This window comes from Oryctolagus cuniculus, chromosome 1 (assembly GCF_964237555.1).
Source record: "Oryctolagus cuniculus chromosome 1, mOryCun1.1, whole genome shotgun sequence".
Lineage (NCBI taxonomy): Eukaryota > Metazoa > Chordata > Mammalia > Lagomorpha > Leporidae > Oryctolagus > Oryctolagus cuniculus.
In genome coordinates, this window is record NC_091432.1 from 200,681,798 (window position 1) to 200,709,366 (window position 27,569).

At 50.0% G+C, this 27,569-nt stretch overlaps 1 protein-coding gene across 2 annotated transcripts in view; it reads left to right on the forward strand.

Moving 5' to 3' along the window:
* DCAF10 (DDB1 and CUL4 associated factor 10) overlaps positions 1-10,424 on the forward strand; it is a 54,154-nt gene extending 43,730 nt beyond the window's left edge. For both annotated transcript variants that reach the window (XM_008263653.3, XM_051843869.2), the window contains 4 exons: positions 965-1,167; positions 2,688-2,801; positions 6,396-6,541; positions 7,407-10,424. In XM_008263653.3, coding sequence (XP_008261875.2) covers positions 965-1,167; positions 2,688-2,801; positions 6,396-6,541; positions 7,407-7,775 — 832 coding nt within the window. In that variant the 3' untranslated portion in view covers positions 7,776-10,424. The remainder of the gene's footprint in view (positions 1-964; positions 1,168-2,687; positions 2,802-6,395; positions 6,542-7,406) is intronic.
* Positions 10,425-27,569: the final 17,145 nt, after the last annotated feature.

The following is a 27,569-nucleotide window of genomic DNA, read 5'->3' on the forward strand; positions in this document are numbered from 1 at the left end:
CAGCTCCTGGCTTTGGATCAGCCCAGCTCCAGCCATTGTGGCCATTTGGGGAGTGAACTAGCAGGTGGAAGACCTCTCTGTGTGCCTCCCTCTAACTCTTTCAAATAAATAAATCTTAAAAAAAAAAAAAAAGTTTGTTTCAAAGGCAGAGAGAGGAAAGATGGAGATCTTCCATCCACTGGTTCATTCCCCAGATGGCCATAACAACCAGGGCTGGGCCAGGCCAAAGCCCGGAGCTTCTTCCAGGTCTCCCACGTGGGTGCAGAGACCTAAATACTTGGGCCATCTTCTGCTTTCCCAGGCACATGAGCAGGGAGCTGAAGTGGAAGTGGGGCAGCAGGGACTTGAAACAGCACTTACATGGGATGTTGGTGTTGCAGGCCATGGCTGTAACCCACTGCACCACAACACTGGTCTCACCTGGATCCCATATTGGAGTGTCAATTCAAGTCCTGGCTACTCGGCTTCCAATCCAGCTTCCTACATCCTGGGAGGCAGCAGATGATGGCTCAAGTGCGTGGGCCCTGCCACCCACATGGGAAACCCAGATTAAGTTCCAGGTTCCTGGCTTTGTCCTGGCCCAGCGTTGGCTGTTGCACACATTTGGGGAATGAACTAGCAGATGGACAGTGTCTCTGTCTCTTTCTGTTACTTTGCCTTTTAAGTAGATGAAAATAGATGTTTAAAACATAAATTTAAAAAAGGAAAAGTGAAATTAAGATTTTCAGGGCAATAAAAAGAATTTACCTCAACAGAGTCTTACTTTAAACATTCCTAAGAGATGTTCTTCAGAAGGAGAATGGTCTGTAAAGGCAGGCTGGAGATGAAAGAACGAATGGTGAGCACAAAAGTTGTTGCACATGTGTAAATCTAGATGTACGTTGACTGTAAATTCTATTTTGAATTGAAATCAAATTTTAATGTTATGGTAACTCTAGGTTTTGTTGGGTTGATTTCTTTATAGGTGTACAGAAGATGGGTGTCCACATAAGAAATTCTTTCATACACGTTTTCTCATGCGAATGAGATTAACACCAGATTGTTCCAAAATGTTGATCTCAACGTCCTCTGGATATCTCTTGATTTTGCATGATCTTGACTTAACCAAGTCTTTAGAAGTAGGCAGCTATCCCATTTTGAGAGCAAGAAGAACTACATCAAATTCTGGTAAGCTTTTCTTTGACAAAATGAGTTTTCGAAATAATCTTAGACATAAGAATGGCATCAATTTCTATTCTGAGAATGATAGCAGGACAAAGGAAACAAGATTCAGAAGCATTCTTTAGAAAGCTCGATGATAGCTCTTTTTCCCAAGGTAGTGAAATGATTTGATTGTATCTCTGACAGCATTAATTTATATCAAAAGTGGGCTAGGATGAATAACTATAAAAAATATTTTATCTTAGCTTTCTGCTAGCCAAAGAATCTTTCATCAGTACTTCTGAATCATCACACTGAAAGGTTTGTGATGGCCCATGGTAGTGTCAGGTCCTGGAGTCCAGCACAGCTTTAAAGTTAACGATCATTGTAGATTTGTGTTGTGTCCCCTCTCCCATTGCTGATTCCATTAAACATAAGTGATCTTGGGGCTTAGAAAAAAACTTAAGTACTACACTTGATCAACATTAAAGAGACCATTTCATCTACCTTTGGGAAGGAGAGGACTGGTCTGGGAACATATCATTTATAATATTGTGTTTATGAACAAGAACCCAGAAAAAACATTTGGATCACAAGATGTTTAAGCTGCTATTAGAAGGCAGCTTAAAATGATCAGAATCTGAGTTCCCAGGGTCACTTATTTTCCTTTGGGAGGATGTAGCATAATTATAGTACAGTTGCCCAATTTAATTGATAAAAGTGGAAATTTAAGTTTTACCAACCTACCTGCAAGACTAATAGATTAGTGAATATAATATTTTTTAATTCAGAACTGCCTTTCTAAAAAAGTTAAATATTGATAACCAACTTTAGCTTAGTGAGAAATAGTGATTTAGAAGGTCTAGTTGAACTTTGACTCAACAGCCAAGAAGGTTTCAGTCTCCTAAAGGTATTTCTGATGCCAAATAACATGATAGGAAATCAGATTACTTAGAATTCCCTGTAGAGGTGGGGCCGCCAGAAAAGTGTGATGAAATCAGAGTGCTGTGTGGTGTGGTACATCACACTCAAACTACCTGATGCGCATTTTGTTTCTTCTGCAGATTTGGAGATAAAGCTTTGTACTATATTTCACAAACAGGGCTTGTATAATTTCAAGAGTGATAAATTTTTTGGTATGCTTTAGAGGACGATTGGTCTGTATTCCCAAAAATGGGAATATTTTTGGACCCACTGTAACATTAACCAACAGGCCAAATAGCTTAATTTAATTTTCCCTGAGTTATTTGGTTCCTTTCAGTATATAAATGATGGGGAATAAAATACTATGCTTATTTGGTTTTTCATTTCCTATAAGCAAGTTTTTGGTCTGAAAGATTTTAGAATGGGCCTAGGCCTTAGGACACTTCAAAGAACAGCCCTGCCTTTCCTTGGTTCAGTTCATAGCCCAGTTTTTTTTTTTTTTTTTTTTTTTTTGCCATGTTTCAGGTGGATTTCAAAACTATGGTTCAAAATAGATAATTAAAGAGTTAAGACACTACCAGAGTTATTCTAGGCTAATTGTCAGAACTCTTTGTATTTTCAAGATTTGACCACTTCGTCAAGTTCTTCTGGTCCTAGAATTTCTGGTTCACCTTGTCATCACAGCGATTCCAATTCAGCTTCTGAGAAACACATGTCACGAGCCTCTCAAAGAGAAGGTACGTGAGAAGTCACATAAAATCCCGCAGTACCGCAGAGCTTTACTTGGTTGGTTTTAATCTATAAACAAATAGGAGCTATTAGAGATGAGGCGGTTTCTCCCTGAGGTTTGACTGGCTTTGGCTTAAATCTTCGAGGGAATTTGAGCTTTGGTTTTATCACCTGGACCAAATTTGGTCTAGTTGGGAGAGGATGATAGCGAAAGTCACTTGGTCCCAAGTCCAGGAGGCTTTTGCTCCTCCATTTCCTTGCCCCTGCAATGCCTGACAGCATTGGAATAAAATGAGCTGCAGTCTGGCCCCGTCTGTAGTTGCCAGTTTCCCCCCAGCCAGTCTGGCAGAACTGGATGCTCTGCCCTTCTGCCCCTAGCTGAAATGCATTCTGCCTGTCATGCTGGCCCTCTCCATACTGATCCTCGTCTTAGCCCTTGCACCATTTACTATTTTTTTTTAAAGATTTATTTTTATTTATTTGAAAGAGTTGCAGAGAGAGGGACAGAAAGAGAGGTCTTCCATTTGCTGGTTCACTCCCCAAGTGGCTGCAATGGCCAGAACTGTGCTGAGCCGAAGTCAGGAGCCTCTTCCAGGTCTCCTATGTGGGTGCAGAGGCCCAAGAACTTGGGCCATCTTCCACTGCTTTCCCAGGCCATAGCAGAGAGCTGGATCGGAAGAGAAGCTGCCGGGACCAGAACCGGTACCCATATGGGATGCCGATGCTTTAGGCCAGCGCTTTAACCCGCTGCACCACAGCACTGGCCCAGCACCACTTACTGTTTATCCTCTTGGTGCACCGAGTACTAATGGTTACATGACTCATTTTTGGTCAGTTTTCGGAGGTAGGCTTGTCTGTACCTGGATGTTTAGGACAGGGACTAAACCTTAGACTTCTGAGTTGTTTTCTCTGGATGGCTTCACCTGGTAGGTACTGGTTCTCTTGTTTGACAACTCAGTAAAATGTCTGGACAGCCCTTTCTAACCCAACTGATGGCTAGACTTTCCCTGTCCCCTGGGTGTTGAAGCCTGTGATGTTTCACTTAACGGTTAAGAAGTCCTTCCCTGGGGCCAGCACTGTGGCATAGCAGGTAAAGCCACTGCCTACAGTGCCAGCATCCCATATAGGTGCTGGTTAGAGTCCTGGCTGCTCCACTTCCTATCCAGCTCTGCTATGGCCTGGAAAAGCAGAAGATGGCCCAAGTCCTTGGGCCCCTGTACCTGCAGGGAAGAAGCTCCTGGCTCCTGGCTTTGGATCAGCACAGCTATGGCCATTTCAGCCATCTGGGGACTGAACCAGTGGAAGACCTTTCTCTGCCTCTCTTTAACTCTGCCTTTCAAATAAGTAAATCTTAAAAAAAGTCCTTCCCTTAAATGTAAAAGATGTATGCCTGTAGGTTTAACATTTCTTTGATTTGTAGTAGAAATGTCTCTGCAGATCTACCTTTTTCTCCCCCTTCTACGTGAGCTATGGTAAGTCAGCAAAATGATCAAGAAACAAGTGTTTATTGATTGGTGACTATGCCATCCATGAGGGAAAAAGTTAATTTAAGAATAGTTCATATGCTTGCCTGTTATTGGCCAGTGGTGAACACAAAACAAATATATAGCAGTTTTATGCTATAGAGAGTTGGAATTGAGGGAAGAAATACTGTTTGAGGAGCCTAAGAAGAGAGGTGGAAGGTTAGAGGGTGGACACAAAAAGGGAAATGGGGGGTGGGGAGGCTTACAGGCGAAGTTGTTGTAATTGTTGGAAATCCTGAGTACTGCTCAGGTGTTAGAATAGGTCTGTGCCACCCTTTGGTGAATATAGTAGCTTTATCCAGAGACTTTTGACAGGCAGAGTGGACAGAGAGACAGAAAGGTCTTCCTTTGCCGTTGGTTCACCCTCCAATGGCCGCCACGGCTGGTGCACCGCGCTGATCTGAAGGCAGGAGCCAGGTGCTTCTCCTGGTCTCCCATGGGGTGCAGGGCCCAAGGACTTGGGCCATCCTCCACTGCACTCCCTGGCCATAGCAGAGAGCTGGCCTGGAAGAGGGGCAACCGGGACAGAATCCGGCTCCCTGACCAGGACTAGAACCCAGTGTGCCGGCACTGCAAGGCGGAGGATTAGCCTGTTGAGCTGCGGCACTGGCCTTCCAGAGACTTTCAAACTCATTTCAACACTGAAGATATTTTAACATGAAATCTGCTGCAAATTCTTAAGGATGCAGAATAAATAAAACCCAATTAGGTCTGGTTGAAGCAAGATTAGCGAGGCTCTTGAGCCTCTGGTATTCGCCATGTGACTTCAGCTCTCACTTGGTTCCTTCCTTTTGCCAGTTCTTGAGACGCATCCAAGGGACACAACCAGAAAACCACTGCTTAGCTTTAATAGAATGGTCTTCTGTTTTTGTTTTAGGTTTTCAGAATTCTTATACTAGAAGTTTTTCTCTAAAATTGTTCAAAGTTCTGTCATGTGTGAAGTCATTGTTTTAGTTATAGGTTGGTCATAACAGTGTAATTAGGATCGTCACACGTCTCCAATAGTGTGGTAATGTAAAGGGAATTTTTAAGATCTCTTTGCAAAACGGTTCACAAACTCAGGGGTCTCCTTACCTTCAAAGTAACTCCTTCCACAGTTGAACTATTTCTCTTAAGCTTCTAAGCTCCTTCCTTACAATGTCCATGAAAATGGTTCTCCACGTGGCTGAAGGCCAGAACATATTCCATCCCCAACAGCAGTTACTGTCAACAGGGCTAGGGAGGAAGAAAGGGCACCGTCGAGGCGCCAGGAAGAGGTGTGATGTGCAGTGTGTCGCATCTCTTGTTTTGATGTGCCTCTGTGTGAAGTGCCCTCCCTCACCTCCAAAATTGTCTGTCTGTTGTTACAGTATTCATGGCCCCCAACTTAGAATGGTTCAGCTAACTTTGCAGTTCTGATGTGAAAGCTATATGCATTTCATAGAAACTGCATTTTGAATTCTGAATTTTGGTCCTTTGCTAGGCAGTGTGATGCTGTCTCATGCTGGCAGGGGCAGTGAGCAGTAGCTCCCAGCCAGCGCAGTTGAGCCCGCACCCTACGACGCACTGTGTTGCTAAGCCAGCGTGTTCAGGAGGCTCAGGGTCAAGTGCATCTTCAGCTGGGGATGTAACCCCATTGTGAATCAGAGGGACCAAATATCCTGATGCTGTCGTCAACTTGAATGCAATATTCATGGTTTCCCAGTACTGCCCTCTCTGGACTGGAGAACACCAGTTTCTGACATGAGAATTGTTCTTTTAACTTTCTTGATTTCTCCCATGTCACATAACTGTTTCTTAAAGGGCTTTCTGAGATGAAGATCCAAATCAAAGGGACCCCTCATCAACTGGGGTCTGAAGCTGGAGACTCCTCAGCAGAACCTTGAATTCCTTAGTTCTAGGCATACCCTTTCCCGTGCCTGCACCCGCAGAATCCACACACACAATCGTTGGTGAGGCACCACTTTCTTTACGTGTGGCAGCACAAGGGGCAGACTCAGGAACGAAAGCCCAGGATGAGCCTGCTAGAAATCAAAGCTCTGATGAGCTGTCTTAGTCCTCAGATAACACGAATCTTCTATCCTTTTTTTTGTATCTCAGGAGTTTCACCACGAAACAGTCTTGAAGTCTTAACCCCTGAAGTTCCTGGTGAAAGAGACCGTGGAAACTGCATTACGTCCTTACAGCTGCACCCGAAAGGCTGGGCCACTCTTCTTCGGTGCTCAAGCAACACCGATGATCAGGAGGTACAGGTGGCAGCACTCCGCCTTCAACAAGGCAGATGGGCCAGACTGCCATTGCCAAGTGTGCAGACCTTAGCCCTGGACACAAGTCCCCACCCTCCAGGGTGCACACTGTTGGAGAGCTGGCTTCCCTACCTTTCTGACTTCTTTTGCTTCCTGGTATCTTTATCCCTTGCAAACTCTTACTCCTTTCCTGCCTAGTGTTAGGAAGCTGGGAAGTATTTTAAAGGGCCATGATCACCTCAAATTAGGCCTCTCAATTGTTTTTAAGGTAAAAATGGAGGGAAGAAAACAAAACAAACTTACATAATAAACGTGGGACTGAGATGGTTCAGCTATAATGGCTAAATGTGAAGTTTTGTTAAGCCAATTGAATATTAAAATTATCTCTTCCTAAAAACCAGGGGAAACTAGAAAAGGAAGAGATCTAAATGGGTTCTTAGGGGGAAGGGTCTTAAATGGCTTCATGATTTTCAACACTCTGAAAGGCAAGAATGTTCCAAGTATCTCACTGGCTCTAGAGAGGCTAAAAGGAGAGAAGAGCCTTGAGGTCTGTAGGGGAAAAGTTACCATAGGGCTTGAATGTTCCCCAGGAATATTTTAAAGATCAAAATGGTGGTTGTCCTCAGAAAAGGGACTGCATCACTGTTGAAGTCACAAGCAGCCTCAAAGCGTCATAGCACAGAGTAAGTCAGGTTTAAGGAGGTAAGGGACCTGCAGAGCCTGCTGGTTGGAAAAGGCATAGTGTTCATCTGATCGCTTTCCTGCAGCGGTGCCATGGCACTGGCGATCTGTGGAGCTTTTTAAAAGTAAGGGATCTCCTCAGCACTGTGTGGGTCTCTAACCTTGATTTGTCTTCTCTGCCTAGTGGACCTGTGTCTATGAATTCCAGGAAGGAGCTCCAGTGCGACCCGTCTCACCACGCTGCTCTCTACGACTGACTCATTACATTGAGGAAGCCAACGTGGGCAGGGGCTATATCAAAGAACTGTGCTTCAGCCCAGACGGGCGAATGATTTCTTCCCCTCATGGCTACGGGATCCGCTTGTTGGGATTTGACAAACAGTGCAGTGAACTCGTTGACTGTTTGCCCAGAGAAGCCAGTCCCCTGCGGGTGATCCGTTCTCTGTACTCTCACAACGACGTGGTACTGACAACAAAGTTCTCTCCGACGCATTGTCAGATTGCCTCAGGGTGCCTTAGCGGCCGGGTTTCTTTGTATCAGCCAAAGTTTTAGGCACAACTTACATCAAACAAGGAACTCTTCTGGTCTCTGACTTACAAATTACTTCAATTTAGGTGAAGTATTTTCTTTTAGAAGATCTAAGTTTGGGTCAAGGTCCTGGTTCTTATGGGTCCACGAACACACCGCGACCTGAGCGCATGGTCATCAGCATCTCCGAGGTGGCGTGGCGCGGCGTGGCAGCATCCTCTTGCCATTCCTCTGCTCCTGCTCGTCTGTGCCGCTCGGCTCCACCTCTTCTGGGTATTTTGCACAGTAGCTCTTGTTAAGCTCCTGTCTTCTTTTTCTTCCCTCCCTCCTTCCCTTTTCCACTTTGGTGTGAATATTGTGGACATTTGACAGGAGTGTTCATTGGGCTAGGAGAAACAACCTGTGATCCCAGTATTGAATAAAACCCAGAAGTTTGATGTTGGCACGCTGGCTGTTGAAAAAGAAATCTCATCTTCATTGATCAGTATATTTGGCATTTTAAATTTGCTGTTATATTTCTCTATATATGCTCTATATTTCTGAGCATAGATAATGCCATTATTCTCATAATTGTTAGATAGTCTTGCAACACAATGTCTTACGTTTCCTGTTAAAATTATACAGGTTTTTTTCACGATGAGAGGGATTTGTTGTGAGATTCCAGGAGAGATATCACCGCCTCTCTGCACTTTACTTGTATGAATTTAGAGTCTCTAGCATGTGTCCTTAACTGGTATTCTGTTCCGTCAGCAGCGTCGGAAGGGAAAGTGGAAGCGACGGGCCTTGGTTATTCCCATCGAACAGAAGAGGACTGATAAGTTTACCGCAGTGTCTCCATGGATGTGGTGGCATCTGTGCGACTTAGTGCTGGGGTGAAGGGCGCTCACGAGTGAGGCGGCGGTCTCTTACGTCTGTCTTCTGTAGGGCAGGTGTCGCCACCTCAGCTCTGTCAGTGAGGACTCCTGTAGTCCCCTTCCACTCCATCCTACCCACGGTGGTCTCCACATCCAAGGCAGACTAAGTGCTGATATGAAGTAGCGTGTTTTTGGTTTTGTTTTGTTTTATGGAATGCAGCAAGTAAAAGCATCAAGCAGGGGACCGGGGGTCAAGCACAAGGCCCACTGCCCTGTTGAGTAAGCTGCTTTCTTCGAATCTCCATGAAGAGTGGGATTGTATTTAGAAGAGATTTTCCAGAATCTGGAGTTATTTAAGCCATGTACTAGCCTTGCCCTCTTAGCTGCATTCTCTTAGGCGGTGTTCTCCGATGTGGGGGTGCACTGTAATCACTGAAGAGCTTGTAGAAAATGCTCAAGCCTGGGCCTCACCCAAGGAGAGGACAGGGGTCTGTATTCTTAACAGGAACCCCAAGTAATCTCTGGGTGATCTCCATCAGTTTAAAAACCCACCCTTAAACAGCAGTTACCACTTCTGTAACCACTGGTGCTTAACAGTCCCAGAAGGTGTTTTGATTATTTAAATAGTAGTGATAAGTAAATGAAAGCCGTTTTAGAGGCAGAAAAGGAATTGACCATGTTATCTGGCAGGTGAGAAGTTCAGCGAGTGGCCTGAAGTCGTTCTGCAGAGTTGGTGGCAGAGCCAGAGGCTGAACTCCAGTCTCCGAATTCCTGGCTCAGGGCAGCTTCTACCCTAGCGTGCTGTTAGAAGCCATGGCTGTGAGCGCTTCTCCCGTAAGTCGCATTACTGACAGTACCCAGAAAACGGCCAGGTTGAAAAAGGAAAGCATGTGGTAGAGCCAAGAACACCAGCCACACAGGGGAAGTGTTTTCAATCGTACCGAAAAGCTTCGGCAACCTAAATACTTGAATAAAAAGGATATTTCTCTGTAGGACCTACCAAACAGACATTCACATACAGGCACGGAGGTGATAAACATTCTCACTGGGAGCACTGTTGGTTTTCAAACTAGTTTTAAGAATTAGATAATTTTACCACAGAAGTTGAAGAAAGGAATTTTTTGGTCATTGAAAATTACCACAAAGTGTAGTAAGAACAGGCTTGCCAGAAATTATGTGAAAAACACATACTTAAAGTACATTTTGGGATGTAGATCCATCCAAAGATGTCATCATTAAAAATAAGCTACCAAGTACCACAATCTGATGATAGGCAAGACATGAATTGTAGCAGCCTTGGCCAGAGTTCCCTGTCAAATGCTGCCCCCACATGGTGCCCAACTCTGAACTCAGCCACTGACTGGTTCTTTGAACCGCTACAGAGTACCAGTTGTGCTTCAGGTAACTACACTCTTTGCTGCTCCTCCCAGACACCTCACAGTCAGTGGGATGAGCCCCAGCTTGCTTTGGGGGGAAGGTGAGGCAGGAGGATTAGGAGGGCTGGGTGGTTTACCTTAAGTCGGCAGTGGGCGGCAGCAGCGGCGTTCCAACCCGGGATTATCGCAGGCCAAAGCTTGTGCCTGCTGCTCTACCATTGCACCTTTTAGTTAAAGGTTAGTCCTCGGGCTTGTAAGTTTGTGTAGCATCTTCTGAAGTTTGGGGTTAGACCTCCAGACCCGGCTCACCTTCTGGTTCAGGTAAAAGAACCTCTGCAAGGCTGATGAGGACACACATCAAAGTCCATTTGTAACCGGAAAGCCACAAGCAGGACAAACAGCTGTCAGACAGAAGGACAGTGAGGGCAAGCATCCCTGGGGGGGGGGGGGGGGAAGCCTCAGAGGTGAGACTTTCACACACACACAGCCAGCAAACCCCCAGGAGAGCCTTTGTCCTCCTGAGGCACCGTCCCCATCACCAGGGCCTCGGCCAGCACGCAGCAAACACGGGCCTGAGGGTGGGAGGCAGCCCCTGGCGCGTCCAGGCCCCGTTTCCCAGCGAAGGGAAAATCGAATCTCGTGTTTTCTACTCTAAATTTTAAATGTTTTTATTCGCGAAAGTTGGTGAATGTATTCTAAGTGGTAATGTAATACATCATTGGTAACTGTAGTATAAGTGGTTCTGTTTTCAAAAGCTTCCTCCAGAAAGGTCTGTCTATGGCAGTGCTGTATTAGTTAAGGCCAAGTATGTAATAAATAGTTCCTTATTTTTAGTTGTGAAAATGAAGTGTGTAAAGCAGAAGACAGCTCTAATTTAGTCTGTTAAAAATGTGTGTCTGGTCTTTTCTCCCCCCTCAGAAGCCCAAAGCACACGTCTGTTTTGTCGTGGATATCAAAGAGGCAGCTATACCAAAAATTTTAGGAAAACAAGCAAGGACGCGGTAAATCACACGCTCCCTGCTCCTGGCTCTGGAGCCGGGACCACGCTGCACGCCTGTCAGAGCTGTGACCCCCGGCGCGTGTACCGTGGGGCGGGCGTGCCCGGACCCCCCAGTCCGCGGTCCTGGCGCCGCGTGTCTGACACTTGTAGTTGGAAGGCCGGGGCTGATGACAGTCGTCCCCACCGACTGACCAGCGGGCCGAGCGCTGGGAGACTGCACTCCCCACAGCCTGCCACGTCCCGAAGGGGACGGCACGCAGGAATTTGGATCACTAACTTTGTAAGTGCCAAAACCACAATCTTGGAATTATTTTTGATGCAAGTCTTTCAGGAGTGTAAGTGTGCCGCGCCGCCTAACTAGTGCACTCGGTGTAACTCACTTCTTCCCAATGAGGAGTCACAGTCGTCATGTGTTACTGCAGACCCCTACTGAGCTGTGACGCGCACGGGCTGTAACATACGACGCCTCAGTCCCTGTCCCCGGTGCTTCCCGCAGGCCCGAGGCCTAGAACAGCATCTGCCTTGGACTGTGGGCTTGTTTTCTATCTGCTAAGCAGCGTGCTCTGCCGCCTCCTGACCTGCCGCGTGCCCGTGTGGCGAGCTGGGCGTCCCGAGCGCCTCCGTCTGATCGGACAGACTCCGGGCACGCAGTCTGCTACGGCCCCCTGGTTGCTTTCTGCCCCTTGACTGTCACAGCAACCGTCCGGGAAGTACGAGCGCCCAGTTCCAGGCTGAAACTAGGCCAGCTGCTACCAACCAAGACGCCGCCGGGTGGCGGGATAGACCGCAGCGTGCCAGCGACAAAGGCCCCGATTGGCGGAGGGCTCTTTCATGCTTTTAAGGAGAGAGGAAGCGCGCAGGGGGAGAAATGAAAATAAAGTCCACACGGACAAGAGGACTTTGTCAGTAACCACTCAGCTGTGTGCTGAGAGTAGCACATGTTGGAGGTGCAGGGCAGTCTCCTAGATCGTTCTACAATTTATATCCTGGAGAGAATTCTAAATGACGTCCTAAGAGCTTCTACTCAAATGATAATGCAAATTATGAAAAACTCTCCAAATCACTTTTATGCGGCTCTCTTTAGTTGTAAATGAATTAGTGGTAGGGTGACAGGCTTCAGCCAGAGCCCCAAGGGCCATGTTTCCCATACAGACAGCCTCCTGTATGTGTGGATATAGTACACGTGTCACTAGAAACCAAAGTGTCATCCAGAGATAATAAAATAACTTAAAATTTGAATCTGGTCCCAAGTCTTTAAATTAGGCAGCACTTGCAGCTTTTCTAAGCTGTCCAGATACAGACAGGTTGCATGGCTTTTCTATTAAAGAGCAAACATTTGGGTTTCTTTTACATTTCACTGCACCTTCTACTTGCAGACTGTGCTTTCTGCTAAATTTTAGATTCACATTTGCAGGAAATGTAAAGTGGTGCAGATACCATGCCAGACACCCAGGACATCCTCTCCGGCTCCGAGCTGCTGTGACGTTCTCACGCTAGACTGTAAGCTCCTGGCGGGCAGGGGCTGGCTTATTTATCCTTGAGTCTTCAGTCCCTGGTACAGGACCTGACACAGAGCATTTGTTCAATACTCATTGAATGAGCCAGTTGAACCTTCACATGTGGCCCCAAGCTCCCAAGAAGCTAGGACACGATGTGTGAATTACCCAGGACTAGAGGAACCCATTGCTTAGTACATCTAATAGACTGTTCAGAGGAAGACAGTTCTGGCTGCAAGTAACTTTCTCATGGGTTTGGAAAACCACAGGTTAGCACTCAACTCTTCATTCAACAGCCATTGGGATCCCTGCTGTATGTCTAGTCGAACTCTACAGACCGAAGGATCAAAGATCACTGAAGGTCCGGGTACTTCATGAAGGCGTTCCCGTCCATGCAGAGCTCACGGGCGCTGGACCTGTGCGCTCGGAGGGCCCCGCACCCAGCAGAGCGCCTCGCCAGACGGACGCTCTGCTGCGGCCATCCTGAGTGTGTTTGAAAAGGGGCCTGCCTTTTTATTTTACACTGGATACACAGAATTAAATAGCTGGTCTTGCTAAAATGTTATCATTTTGACATGTTGGAAACAAAATAAAAGTTGCAGTATCTTCCATCGATCTTCTAGAAAAGATGTTGACAATCATTGAAAACCGGCTAGAGGGGCCAGCATTGTGGTGTAGCGGGTTAAGCTGCCACCTGCAGGGCCAGCATCCCATGTAGATGCCAGTTTAAGTCCCAGCTGCCCCACATCTGATCCAGCTCCCCCCTAATGTGCCTGGAAAAGCAGCAAAAGATGGCCCAAGTGCTTGGGCCCCTGCACCTACATGAGACCCAGAAGAAGCTCCTGGCTCTACCTGGCCCAGCCTTAGCCATCTTAGCCATTTGGGGGATGAACCAGGGGGTGGAAGAGCTTGCTCTGTGCCTCTGCCTCTCCTTAACTCTGCCTTTCAAGTAAATAAATCTTGAAGAAAAAAACCAGCCAGATAGTGCATGACTTAGTAAAATCACTTCTGAAGTCTAAAAACTGTCTCCCTCCTTTGAATTGGCTGACAGCTGGAATGTTCTGCGTTTCAGAACTAGAAGACCTTTCTAAAACACAGTTGGCTCTTACCTTTTGTCTTGAGTTGCTTTGAGTCTTTCAGAAGTGAATTTATCTTATCTGTAAACTTACCTACATAAATTTGTAAGGCTTTACTAACTTTTATTACATGTGCACATAGTATTTTGGTACAAGCCTACCGCATAGCATACTATTAACACAATAGTACGGGTGGTAGGCATTTGGCTGAACAGTTGAGGTGCTGGTTGAGACGAGCTCCCCCACCCCCCGCCCCCATCTCAGAGTGCCTATGTTTGATACCCGACTGCAGCTGCCAACTTCAGCACCCAGCTAATGCAGACCCTGGGATGTGGTGCTGGGTCAAGTGCTTAGGTCCCTGCCACCCATGTGAGGGACTTAGTTGAAAAAAAAAAAAAAATTAAGATTTGAGGGGGCCGGCACTGTGGCTCAGCGGGTTAACACCCTGGCCTGAAGCGCCGGCATCCCATATGGGCGTCAGTTCTAGTCCCAGCTGCTCCTCTTCCAACCCAGCTCTCTGCTGTGGCCTGGGAAAGCAGTGGAAGATGGCCCAAGTCCTTGGGCCGCTGCGCCCACGTGGGAGACCTGGAAGAAGCTCCTGGCTCCAGCTGTTACAGCTATTAGGGGAGTGAACCAGCAGATGGAAGAGCTCTCTTCGTCTCTCCCTCTTTCTGTAACTCTGCCTTTCAAGTAAATATTTTTTTAAAGATTTTTATTTATTTATTTGAGAGGTAGAGCTACAGATAGTGAGAGGAAGAGACAGGTCTTCCTTCCGTTGGTTCACTCTCCAAATGGCCTCAACAGCTGGAGCTGCGTCGATCCGAAGCCAGGAGCCAGGGCCTCTTCCAGGTCTCCCATGTGGGTGGTGGGGGCCCAAGGACTTGGGCCATCTTCTACTGCTCTCCCAGGCCATAGCAGAGAGCTGGATGGGAAGTGGAGCAGCCAGGTCTCGAACTGGCGCCCATAAGGGATGCCAGTGCTTCAGGTCAGGGTGTTAACCCCCTGCACCACAGTGCTGCCCCCATGTTTTATAATCTTAAAAATTAGTTTTTATTCAGTGAAAGTTGTATTTGTATCAATAGGAAGCATAGTTGCCGCATTTTTACTTTGTCAAGCTTCATACAGTGATTGGCTGTCATACAAACTCGGAGCACGCTATTTTTCAGTGTTCCAGAGAATAACATTTTCTTATATTAATAATGTGATTGATGGCTCATTTTACCATATTATTTTCATTCATCGGAATAATTACAGGCATGTCTAAGATGCTTGTGGGGTTTTGTTAGTCATTGAAGAGAAAACTAGAGGGAATCTCAATAGAAATTATTTTGTGAAACTAATCATTCAAACTGATGTAGCTAACCATAGCACCAATTAGCACTATTTCAGCTCTCCCTGACTGACATATCTGGGGCTATTTAAAACAATTTATTGAAAAGAAAATTATTCAGCATGTATTGATGCCGATGAATTACTATGTAAATTAGTTTCCCATTACTACTGTAACAAATTACAACAAACTTAGTTGTTTAACACAGCACAAATTTCCGTTGTGGTCCTGGCAGTCCATAGTGGGCGTCCTTGGCTGCAGTCAGGGCGTCGGCAGGATTGGCCGTGCCCCGGGGGGCTCGAGGGAGCCCATTTCCTGGCCAGTCCCAGCGTCTGGGGCCACCTGCAGCCTCCGCACCCTCCTTTGCCCTTCCACCTGCAGGACCCTCGCCATCATGCTGGGCCCACCTCCGGATACAGGATGCTCCCTGTTGTAAGGTCAGATGAGCACACTGGATCCTATCCATAGCCCTGGCCACAGAGGACGTGCACAGCTTTGGAGGGCCACTATGCACCCAGTACTAGGCATAGTACCCATTCTTGGGTAGTAGACAATGTACGTGTTCCCATTTTACAGGGACAGAACTAAGGCTTGGAGAGATTCATTTACCTAGTCATAAACCTAGTAAGTTTCAGAGTTAAACTCCTATCCGTCTGTGACTTCATGGCCCAACTTCAGTTGCTATATTACTTTGATAATTCAGTGAGAAAATATTTATTGTAAGCAAGCTATGTACAACATTGTGATTACAGAGCGTTAAACTTTTTTTTAAAAAGGTATCGCAGGGGCCAGTGCTGTGGCACAGCAGGTTAACGCCTGGCATCCCATTTGGGCGCCAGTTCTAGTCCTGGCTGCTCCTCTTCTGATCCAGCTCTCTGTTATGGCCTGGGAAAGCAGTAGATGACCCAAGTCCTTGGGCCCCTGCACCCGCGTGGGAGACCTGGAAGAAGCTCCTGGCTCCTGGCTTCGGATCGGCACAGCTCCAGCCGTTGCGGCCATCTGGGGAGTGAACCAGCGGTTGGAAGACCTTTCTCTCCATCTCTCCCTCTCACTGTAACTTTTTTTTTTTTTTTTTTGACAGGCAGAGTGGACAGAGAGAGAGAGAGAGAGAGAGAGACAGAGAGAAAGGTCTTCCTTTTGCCGTTGGTTCACCCTCCAATGGCCGCCGTGGCTGGCGCATCACACTGATCTGAAGGCAGGAGCCAGGTGCTTCTCCTGGTCTCCCATGGGGTGCAGGGCCCCAAGCACTTGGGCCATCCTCCACTGCACTCCCTGGCCATAGCAGAGAGCTGGCCTGGAAGAGGGGCAACCGGGACAGAATCCGGTGCCCCAACCGGGACTAGAACCTGGTGCGCCGGTGCCGCAGGTGGAAGATTAGCCTAGTGAGCCATGGTGCCGGCCTCAAATAAATAAAATCTTAAAAAAAGATAGTGCACAATTAACATCACTTAAAAATCCCTTGTTTATATGTTTACTGATGTTATGTACAGTTTGTTGCTTCATCTCTAAAATTCCATAGCAGGGCTGGAAAAAAAGATCCATGATATTGGGGCCAACATTGTGGTGCAGCAGGTTCAGCTGGTGCCTGCAGCGCTGGCATCCCATATGAGCACTGGTTCAAGTCCTGGTTGCAACAGCTTGGGAGAAATTATTTGCAAACTATGCAACTGATAAAGGATTAATAACCAGAATATATAAAGAGCTCAAGAAATGCCACAAAAACAAAAACAAAAAAAATAAACAACCCAGTTAAGAGATGAGCAAAGGACTTAGACATTTTTCAAAAGAAATCCAAATGGCCAGTGTCTAGACACATGAAAAAAATGCTCAGGATCACTAGCCATCAGGGAAATGAAAACCAAAACCACAATGAAACCTCACCCCCATTAGAATGGGTTTCATACAGAAATCAACAGACAACAAATGCTGGTGAGGATGTTGGGGGGAAAAGGAACCCTAATCCATTGTTGGGGGGAATGCAAACTGGTACAGCCATTGTGGAAGACAGTTTGGAGATACCTCAGAAATCTGAATGTGGCCCTACCACACGACCCAGCCACCCCACTCCTGGGAATTTACCCAGGGAAATGAAATCTGCAAATAAAAGAGCTATCTGCACCTCAATGCTTATTGTAGCTCAATTCACAATAGCTAAGACCTGGAATCAACCTAAATGACCGTCAACAGTAGACTGGATAAGAAATTATGGGACATGTATATCATGAATGCTACACAGTGGTTAAAAAAATGAAATCCTGTCATTTGTAACAAAATAGGTGAATCTGGAAAACATAATACTTAGTGAAATAAGCCAGTCCCAAAGGGACAAATACCATGTGTTCTCCCTGATCTGTGGTAACAGAGCACCTAAAAGGAAACCTGTAGAAGTGAAAATGACACTTCGAGAAGCAATGACTTGATCAGCCCCTGTCTTGACTGCTGAGGAACAGGTGTTTTTTTTTTTTTGTTTTTTGTTTTTGTTTTTTCCTTCAATACCATTAGTTGAACTCTTAACATGGAATTAATCACACGTGTATAAAGTCAAGTGAAGATCGATCCCAGTAAAAATAAGAGTGGGAATAAAGGAGAAGCTGTATAGTTCTGCATACATTCCTATGGACATACTTCTATGGGTACAGCTCGAAATTTGCCATGGGACTCCAAATCCCATTAAGATGGCATTATTACCACTCAGCTTAAGTGTTCAAGTGATCATATAGATAGGACTAAATGTTAAAGGGATCATATAAATAAGACCAAGTGTCTGGTAATAACAATACATAGAATTAAAAAGGAGAGAATGTTCCAACATGGGAAGCAGTCCACAGCAGACTCATAGAAAGACAATCACTATAAATAGCACTCTGACCTCAGAGTCAACTCTTAAGACATTCTGGTCTGGCTGAAAAGCCCATGACAGCATTTCAGGCATGGAAAGCCAAGACACTGTGGCAAAAATGATCTACATGAAGGATCTTTGAGTGAGACCCCAGTGGAAAGAAGGGGCCATCAAAGAAGGATGCATTTTCCTCTGAAGGGAGGAGAGAATGTCTACTTTCCTATGGCCTTGTCAATACTGATGGAGATTGTGGACTCAAAAGGTTTCCATAGTCTTGGCAGCTCATGTCAAGAGCATCTGGTGGTCTCTGACATCATACATAAGTGTTAACTGTTAAATTAACAAGAGTCACTGTGCACTTACTTCCCATGCAGGACCTCTGTCCTCAATGAGTTGTATTACGAGAGTTAACTGTAAAACTTTTTCCCATTTTTATATTTTGTGTGTGTATGCACAAATTGTTGAAATCTTTAGAGTTGGTCTTCTGTGTATAATTGAAAAATGCATCTGAATGGAGAATGGGATTTGAAATGGGAGAGGGAGGAGGAGGAGGAGTGGGAGGGTTGGTAGGGTGGGAAGAATAACTATATTCCTAAAGTTGTACTTATGAAATTTGTACTCATTAAAGTTTTTTTTTTTTAAGACTTATTTACGGCCGATGCCACAGCTCAATAGGCTAATCCTCCACCTAGCGGCGCCGGCACACCGGGTTCTACTCCTAGTCGGGGCGCCGGATTCTGTCCTGGTTGCCCCTCTTCCAGGCCAGCTCTCTGCTGTGGCCCGGGAAGCCAGTGGAGGATGGCCCAAGTGCTTGGGCCCTGCACCCCATGGGAGACCAGGAGAAGCACCTGGCTCCTGGCTTCGGATCAGCGCGGTGCAACGGCTGCAGCGCGCCAGCCGTGGTGGCCATTGGAGGGTGAACCAACAGCAAATGGAAGACCTTTCTCTCTGTCTCTCTATCCATTCTGCCTGTCAAAAAAAAAAAAAAAAAAAAAAAAAAAAAGTCAGTTACACAGAGAAGGAGAGGCAGAGAGAGGTCTTCCATCCACTGTTTCATTCCCCAGATGGCTGCAACACCTGGAGCTGCACCAACTCGAAGCCAGGGGCTTCCTCTGGATCTCCCACGCAGGTGCAGGGGCCCAAGGACTTGGGCCATCTTCTACTGCTTTCCCAGGCCATAGCAGAGAGCTGGATTGGAAGTAGAGCAGCCAAGACTAGAACTGGCACCAATATGGGATGCTGGCACTGAAGGCGGTGGCTTTACCCACTACGCTACAGTGCCAGCCCCTAAAAATTTTTTTTTTAAGAAACAAGTCCCAGTTGCTCTGCTTCTGGGCCAGTTCCTTGCTGTGGGCCAGCTCCTTGCTAATATGCCTGGGAAAGCAGCTCAAGTATTTGGGTCTCTGCCACCCACATGGGAGACCCGGATGGAGTTCTGGACTCCTGGCTTCCGCCTGGCCCAGCCCTGGTTGTTACTGACATTTGGGGAGTGAACCAGTGGATAGAAGCACACATTTCTGTTTCCTTCTCTCTCTGTCTCTCCCTCTCGCTAACTCAGCCTTTCAAATAAGGAAAAAAAAAAAATTTAAGGCCCATAATCTCAGAGGCCAAAGATAAGCAGAGTGGACAGTGGGGGGGGGGGTCTTCCTTTTTCCGTTGGTTCACTCCCCAATGGCCGAGGTGGCCGGTGCACCGCGCTGATCCGAAGCCAGGAGCCAGGTGCTTCTTCTGGTCTCCCATGGGGTGCAGGGCCCAAGGACCTGGGCCATCCCCCACTGCACTCCCGGGCCACAGCAGAGAGCTGGACTGGAAGAGGAGCAGCGGGGACAGAATCCAGAGCCCCAACTGGGACTAGAACCCGGTGTGCCGGCGCCGCAGGCGGAGGATTAGCCTAGTGAGCCGCGGAGCCGGCCAATCTTAAAGCATTTTAAGGTTTAGGGCTTCCAGACCCATATTCTCCAAGTTTCTCCCTTGATCACCTGGCTTTACCTACAAGAGCCAGGCTCAGAAATTTTCCTCTCTCAGCACCAGGGATTGCCTGGTGCACGATGGGGTGGACATGGGTGTCTGAAGCCATCAGTCACGAGTGGTCATCTAGTGTGGGCTTGGCAATGCGGCCACGCTAAGCCCCACAGGAGCACTCAAGACAATGCGCCAGCCCTTGGGCCAAAACCAGCCTTTCCGACGTCCTCTCACTGGGTATTGGAGGCACCTGCTACACCGCCAGGCTCACCGGCTCCGACCGCATCCTCATCACGGACGGCAGTCCGTGCTCTGACCTGTGCCCCTCCCGGCCCAAGCCCCTCTTGAGAAAGCCCGAGCTTTCCTTTCCTGACACCCACAGGCCTGTCCACTGGGTTCCCTCTGCGTCCCTCCCTGTCGCGAGCATGGGTGTCGCCCTGAGCACTGAGTACAACGCGGCTGGCGGCCCCACACCCAGACGGGCCCATTTTGTGCGTCTGCATTGGGAATCGCAAATTTCGTGTGTGTCGCGCTGTGGGAGCCCCCGGTCCAAGAGGGCTCACGCGCGACGTTCATAATCCACAAAAACTACCCACAGGGTCCCTGGGGAGAGACGCGGTCGTCCTACTTACCGGGGTGACTGCCGAGCGGCCAGGAACCCGCAGGGCCCAGCAGAGCGCAGGCGCACGCGCGTTAAATCGTGGGTGGGGAGCACGCCCTGTGTGTGGCTCCAGGTGCTCTCCATCAGATGCCACTTAAGACGGTCCCCCTGGGGTGGGGGTGGGGCGGCCGCTTCCAGCCGCCCCAAGAGGACGGTTCTTTCTCCTGGGGGCGAAGCAGAGCCACCGGCAGGCAGCTCTCTGCTGTCGCTGTAAATTCTGGGGACTGCGGTTGGAGCCCCACAGATACAGAAACTGCAGTTAAGGGTTAGGCTTTTCGTGGATGAAGGAAGTCAGCTGAGAACATCTTGACTTTTGTTTTTTTAAAGACTTATTTTATTTATTTGAAAGAGTTAGAGAGAGAGAGGGAGGGAGGGAGAGACACACAGAGATCTTTATTCGATTGGCCTCAACAGCAGGGGCTGGGCCAGGTCAAAGCCAGGAGCTTGAAACTCCATCTGGGTCTCTCATGTGGTTGCAGGGACTCACGCACTTGGGCCATCTTCCACTGCTTTCCCAGGTGCATTAGCGGGGCTCTGGATGGGAAGCGGAGCAGCTGGGATTCGAACCGGCACCACTATGGGATGCAACAATGCCAGCCCCCAACTTTTTTTTTTTGACAGGCAGAGTGGACAGTGAGAGAGAGAGATAGACAGAAAGGTCTTCCTTTGCCGTTGGTTCACCCTCCAATGGCAGCCGCGGCCGGCGCGCTGTGGCTGGTGCACCGCACTTGATCCGATGGCAGGAGCCACCAGGTTGCTTCTCCTGGTCTCCCATGGGGTGCAGGGCCCAAGCACTTGGGCCATCCTCCACTGCACTCCTGGGCCACAGCAGAGAGCTGGCCTGGAAGAGGGGCAACCGGGACAGAATCCGGCTCCCCCGACCGGGACTAGAACCTGGTGTGCTGGCGCCGCAAGGCGGAGGATTAGCCTGTTGAGCCACGGCGCTGGCTAACATCTTGACTTTTTGAGGTTGCTGCTATGGGTAGACAACGGTGTGTTCCTTAACCACATTATTCTCAGGACATTGTCAGGGTGGTTCTTTCTAAGCTGGAGCTAAGATTTCCCTATTTAACGTGGTACTGAAGTTACCGGGCAGGGATACGTGGAGCGAGGCCAGCTTTCCTTCTAGGGAACAGAGCTTGGGGCGCATTTTGTAACTCCCAGGGGAGCAGCTCCAGACACACACTCCCTGGTGTGCAGCCACTGCTAACAGCTACGATCAGCCCTGGAGAGGAACAACGGACCCTTTAACCTGCAAGGACACAACTCGGAACAAGTTTTGCCTTTTTTTTTTAAATGTTGTTGTTTCCCTGCAAGTCACTTAAATTATGGGCCCCCAGACTGCTGTGTTGACATAAACCTGGCAAAGCCTTCTCTATAGAAGATTCTCTTTTGTCAAGGTAAAAAAAGGATCCAAACTTCACTGGGGAAGGATTACTTTCTAACAGCTAAATACAAAGCATCCGATCTGTTCTGAATACCATTTCTATTTATTTATTTGGAAGGCAGTGCTAGTGCAGCAACACCTTGACAGTAGGGACTCCATCTCAGAGCACCCGAGGCTCCATCTTGAGAAAGCACCACCCCCCCCCCCCCCCCGCCGCCGTGAGACTCCGGTCTGAAACTAGGACCTAACAGTACCCCGCATCCCGCTCGCAGAACTTCGGAACTCCTCAGCACGATCGCTCAAGCTTGGAACAGGCTGCACCTGGATTGATGGTAGCAGTGTAATTGGAATGGTTAAGATCGCAATTGGCGTTGTCAGGATTGTACTTGATGTGAGTTTCACATATGCTTTAGGTTCGGATTGTAATTGGTGCTGTCAAGATTGATATTGGTTTCGATAGGCCTTGGGTCAGCTTGACCCTAGCAACCATGTATTCCCCCTGACCCAGCCACCACGTGTTCCCCCTCTCGTCCTTGTGGTTTTTGCCTTCATAAACCCTGTTGCTTTGAGCTTCTGGGTCCAGAGTTCTTTAGGGCATGAGCCCGCTCCCCACCCCCGGCAACAAAGGACCGTGGTCAGGTTTTATCAATGTGTGCGGCTCCTCTGTTACACTCGCTCAGGCACACTAGGGAGAGAGAGCTTCCATCTGCCGGTTCTCTCCCCGAATGCCCATAACAGCCAGAGCTGGGCCAGGCCGAGGTCAGGAGCCAGGAACTCCATGCTGGTCTCCCATGGGGGTGGCAGGGGTCCAAGCCCCGGAGCCATCACCTGCTGCCTCCTCCCAGGGTGTGCACTAGCAGGAAGCTGGATGAGAAGCGGAGGTGGGGCTGGCTCCCAGGGTTCCCACACGGAGGCGGTGTCCCAGCGGCTTGCCCGGCTCTGTCACAACACTGCCTGCATCAGTATCTGTCACAGCAAGATAATTAACTCCCAGGCCACAGTGCCCCCTTGCGGCCGGCGCGGCATGCTGTGATCTGGACGGAGGCCCTCACCTTACTGCTGACACGCGGTGCTCTGTGGGAAGCTCCCTACGGAAGGGTCCCAGCGCCTTATGACGAATGCGTTCAAATGTCTGCGAGAGGAAGGAACTGTGGAGAGCTCGGGTTTACCGAGGTTCCGCCAGCAGCAGCTCCCGGCGCTGCTCCTCTTACCCAACTCAGCCAGCCATGGGCTCAGTTCAGATGGTCTGCATCAGCTGCCGGCATCCGGACCCACCTTTGTCAGAAATCCGGCGCCGTGGCTCAATAGGCTAATCCTCCACCTTGCGGCGCCGGCACACCGGGTTCTAGTCCCGGTCGGGGTGCCGGATTCTGTCCCGGTTGCCCCTCTTCCAGGCCAGCTCTCTGCTATGGCCAGGGAGTGCAGTGGAGGATGGCCCAGGTGCTTGGGCCCTGCACCCCATGGGAGACCAGGAAAAGCACCTGGCTCCTGGCTCCTGCCATCGGATCAGCGCGGTGCGCCGGCTGCAGCGGCGGCCATTGGAGGGTGAACCAACGGCAAAGGAAGACCTTTCTCTCTCTGTCTCTCTGACTGTCCACTCTGCCTGTCAAAAAAAAAATTAAAAAAAAAAAAAAAAGAAATCCTCCACCTGCAGATCGCTGCCTGGAGCTCTGCGTTTAATTTTTTCCGCCGCTGTGGAATGCACGTCCGGTGAAGTGCATGGATATTAAGCGCAAGTCAGCTGAGCTCACACAAACATTCTTTTAAAAAGGTTTATTTATTTGAAAGTCAGAATTGGGGGGGGGTGGGGAGAGACAGAGCGAGATCTTCCATCCACTGGTTCACTTCCCAAATGGAAGCAACTGCCTCAGGCCTAAGCCGGGAGCCAGGAGCTTTGGGTGCAGGGGCCCAAGCACTTGGGCCATTTTCTACTGCTCTCCCAGGCCATAGCAGGGAGCTGGATCAGAAAAGAAGTAGCCGGGACTCGAACTGGTACCCATGCGGGATGCCGGCACTGCAGGCAGAGGCTTACCATGTTACGCCACAGCGCCAGCCCCCCAAACAGATGGCTGTTGTCCCAGTAACTCAGGCTCTGGCTAAGCCTCGGGGCAGCCCCACGGGCTGGCCAGGGCCGTCGGCGCAGCCGGAGGTCACCGCTGTTCTCCCTCCCCCCTCCGCCCAGCTGCCTCCGTCAGCGCTCCGCGGCCCGCAGTCCCTCCTAGGTATCCCCAGAGGTGGGCGATCCAGACAAGATTCCTGAGGCGTCCACGGGCTCGCTGATGCCGACGGTGTGGGTTCGGCCTGCGACTCCCGCCAGAGACCGCGGCTACGAGCGCCTGGCCCTCGGCGAGGTCACGGGCACACCAAGGACGGGGACCGAGCCGTGGAGCCAGACCAGGGCGGGAAGGCGTCCTCCGGGCCCCGAGGGGAACTCCATCCCGCCTAGGGGGCTGTCGGGGGTCGCGGGGCCCAGAGCCGCGCTTCGCACGCAGCCTGCGCCCTGCGTCTCCCGCTCAGCGCCCAAAGCCACGTTGGACAGCAGGAGGCAGCCCTGGCAATGAGGGAGCCGCAGCTCTCGGGGCTCCCCCTCGGCCCCAGGGGCTTCTTCCCTCTGTAGCTGCCGGCCTCCCCCGCAAGTTCCGGTGAGACGCACTGGCCGCCGGGGACGAGGCTTGGGCCCAGAAGAGTCTGAACTAAGGAAAATCCTGAAGCTTCGTTGTTGTTTGGTCCAAGGCGAAGGAGAACGCTCCTTACCGCAGGCCTGTGGCAGCCGTGGCAGATTGTTGCCTTCTGCTGGATTACCTCCCGGGGACAGCAAACTGCGCTGCGCTCCGGCGGCAGGAGCAGGCGGCTGCCCTGCCTACAGCTCGCCGCTCAGCTCGGTGAAGCGGAAGCCGTCCGAGCTCCGGAGGCGAGGGCTCGGGGGTCTCAGGGTCTCGGGCACGGCTACACCTTCCCGGCGCCTGGACACTGGCGGCGCACTCAGCGGCTTTCTTCCTGCCCTCGTCTACTGGCGGGGTTGGCTCCACCACCAAGAACGAGGCAGATAAGAAAGGCAGAGTGCCTGACCCTTTGCATCTTATGCCCAGATGTTTTCAAAAGGCTTATTGATTTTTGGCTACTTGAGAGGCAGAGCAGGACAGGGGGACGTGGTGGTGATGGGGGGGGGTGTGGAGAGAAACTTCCAGTTGCTGGTTCACTCCCCAAATGCCCGCGAACAGCCTGGGCTGCACCAGACTGAAGCCAGGAGCCTGGAACTCCGTCTGGGTCTCCCACGCGGGTGCAGAGGCCCGGGCACTGGGGCCCTCTTCTGCTGCTTTCCTAGGTGCACTAGCAGAGGGCCAGAGCAGAAGCGGAGGAGCTGGGACGAGCCAGCGCTCCAGTGGGGGGGGGGTCCCCAGGGGCACCCCACGGCCGGCCTGCCCACACGGTGTATCTGAGTGTTTCGCAAAGCGGGAGAGTAAGGAAGCTTCCATCAGCCGTGCAGCTCTCATTTCGCACTGAATGTTCGCGTCCCACTCAGGGCATTTGGAGGTGGCCTTAGGAGGTGATTGGGGTGAGGCGAGATCTGAGTGCCAACCAGAGGGAGAGCCCTCCCGGGGACCGCATCCCCCGCAGTGTCAGGTACGCCAGCAGCCTGGGCTGCTCTCTTCCCGCAGCCCGAGGGACCCCGGCACCTTGAGGTCAGGGCAAAAGTTACTTTTTCCTTGACAGCAACCATGAGCCATCAACAAAGGAGGGTCGGATAGGACGCTGCCAAATGCCGTGACAGGTGGCGCTGTGTCCCTCCTCCATCTGTTCTCAGAAAACAAGTGCTTAGCAGGGGCCAGTGTCGTGGTGCAGTGGGGTAAGCTGCCACCTACGATGCCGGCATCCCATGTGAGCGCCTGTTTCAGTCTCAGCTGCTCCACTTTCGATTGAGCTCCCTGTGCCTGGGAAAGCAATGGAAGATGGCCCAAGTGCCTGGGCTCCTGCACCCATGTGGGAGACCGGGATTATTGAGTTCCTGGATCCTGGGTTTGGCCTGGCCCAGCGCTGGCCATTTGGGAAGTGACCCAGTGAATGAAAGATCTGTCTCTCTCTGCAACCCTTTCAAATAAATATCTTTTTTAAAAAAACGAGGGATGGGGCCTCCACCTGCATTGCCAGCATCCTGTGTGGGCACCGGTTCGAATCCCAGCTGCTCTACTTCCAATCCAGCTCTCTGCTAATGTGCCTGGGAAGGCACCAGAAGATGGTCTTGGTGCTTGGGTCCCTGCATCCGTGTGGGAGACTCGGAGGAAGCTCCTTGCTCCTGGCTTTGGCCTGGCCCAGCCTCTTGTGGTTGCGACCATTTGGGGAATGAACCAGCAGATGGAAGGTCTCTTTCTTTCTCCTTCTATCTCTGCCTTTCAAATAAATCAATCTTTTAAAAATATGAGAAACGTTTGTCAGACATCTCCCAGGTGAGTGGCAGGCACCAGAGATGGTGGAAGTAGAACAAGAAGGTGCCTTCTTTACGGAGCTGGCATGCCGGGTGCAACATAAACTCAGCAGAGCACAGCTAAAGGAAGCACCATGAATCGGGCCGTGAGGCAGGAGCCCGTGACGGGCGGCCGGCAGTGCGGGCTGAGCCGGCTTCGCGGGGCAAGCGGTGGGACTGTCGGAGCTCACAATTGAAGCTGGGCAGGGCATCGTTCGGGGCCCAGGACTGGCAAGGGCAGAGGCTGGCAGCAGAGACGTGGCCGTGGCTCAAGTGCAGACCGCGCCAGCTTCAGAAAGGAACCAGGGGCCAAGGTGTCTGGTCTTCACGGCAGAGGCAGGGGAAGGCGTTTGCTGAACGAAGTGACATTTCATTAAAGAACAATCTGACAACAAAATGTAGAAAGGAGGGAGCCGAGAATCTGGATGAATCCCGTGTTCAGCCTCCATGGGATCCTCCGAATTAGGTGTGTTCACACAGTGGGAAGGTGAGGAGAGCCGCCAGGGCCACGCCCTCTGCTAGGGTAGGCTAGTGACCCTCATCAGATGTATGACAGCTCTGCTATCATTCGTTCAGAAATTCTGGAAATTAGCCTTTCTCATCCTGATGGGTTCCTATCCCAACCTGGAATTTTAGAAGCATTAAATGGCAACCGGACCCTGGCCCAGCCACCCTGGGCAAGGCGCAATTTAACATGGCAACCAACATGAGAACCAACAGTGGGGCTGATGTGCCTTCTCTCCTAGCCGATTCTCTACAGCAGAAAGGAGCGGCTGTGAGGGCAGGACAGACAGAGGCAAGGCCCGGGCAGGGCTGTGGTCAGCCCATGTACCCCACGCGGGTGGGCGGGGTTCCCGTCCGTTACTCTGGGCTTTGACCCAGCGCCATGCTGACGCACACGCTGCAAGGCTCACGTGCTTGAGTCCCTGCCTCCCGCGGGGGACCTGGCTGGCGCTCTGGGCCCCTGGTTTCCACCACCGGGCTCAGCCCTGGCTTTTGTGGGCTTCTGGAGGGTGAACCAGCAGGTGCGAGACCTGTCGCTCTTGCAAACAAGTAAGCATTTTATAAAAAGCAAACACTTGGGCCGCTTTCCTTGGGGGTAAGCATGGCCTGAAAGCACAAAAGAAATGGCCGAGAAGCTCGGGGGACCCAGACAGCGCATGCGCAGTAGGGACACCATTGAACAAGTTTGAGGACCTCTGAAGAGTAGCAGCACCTGGCGAGTGAGCCCCCTGGAACCCTTCCTGAGCAGCACGATGGAGAAATAAGGGTCACCCTCTCTGCCAAACCCCGGAGGGTGCGGGGCGTTTTATCAAGAAAAGACCAGCAGCCAAAGGTACCATGGGAAGCCCACCACAGAGAAGACCAAAGAGGA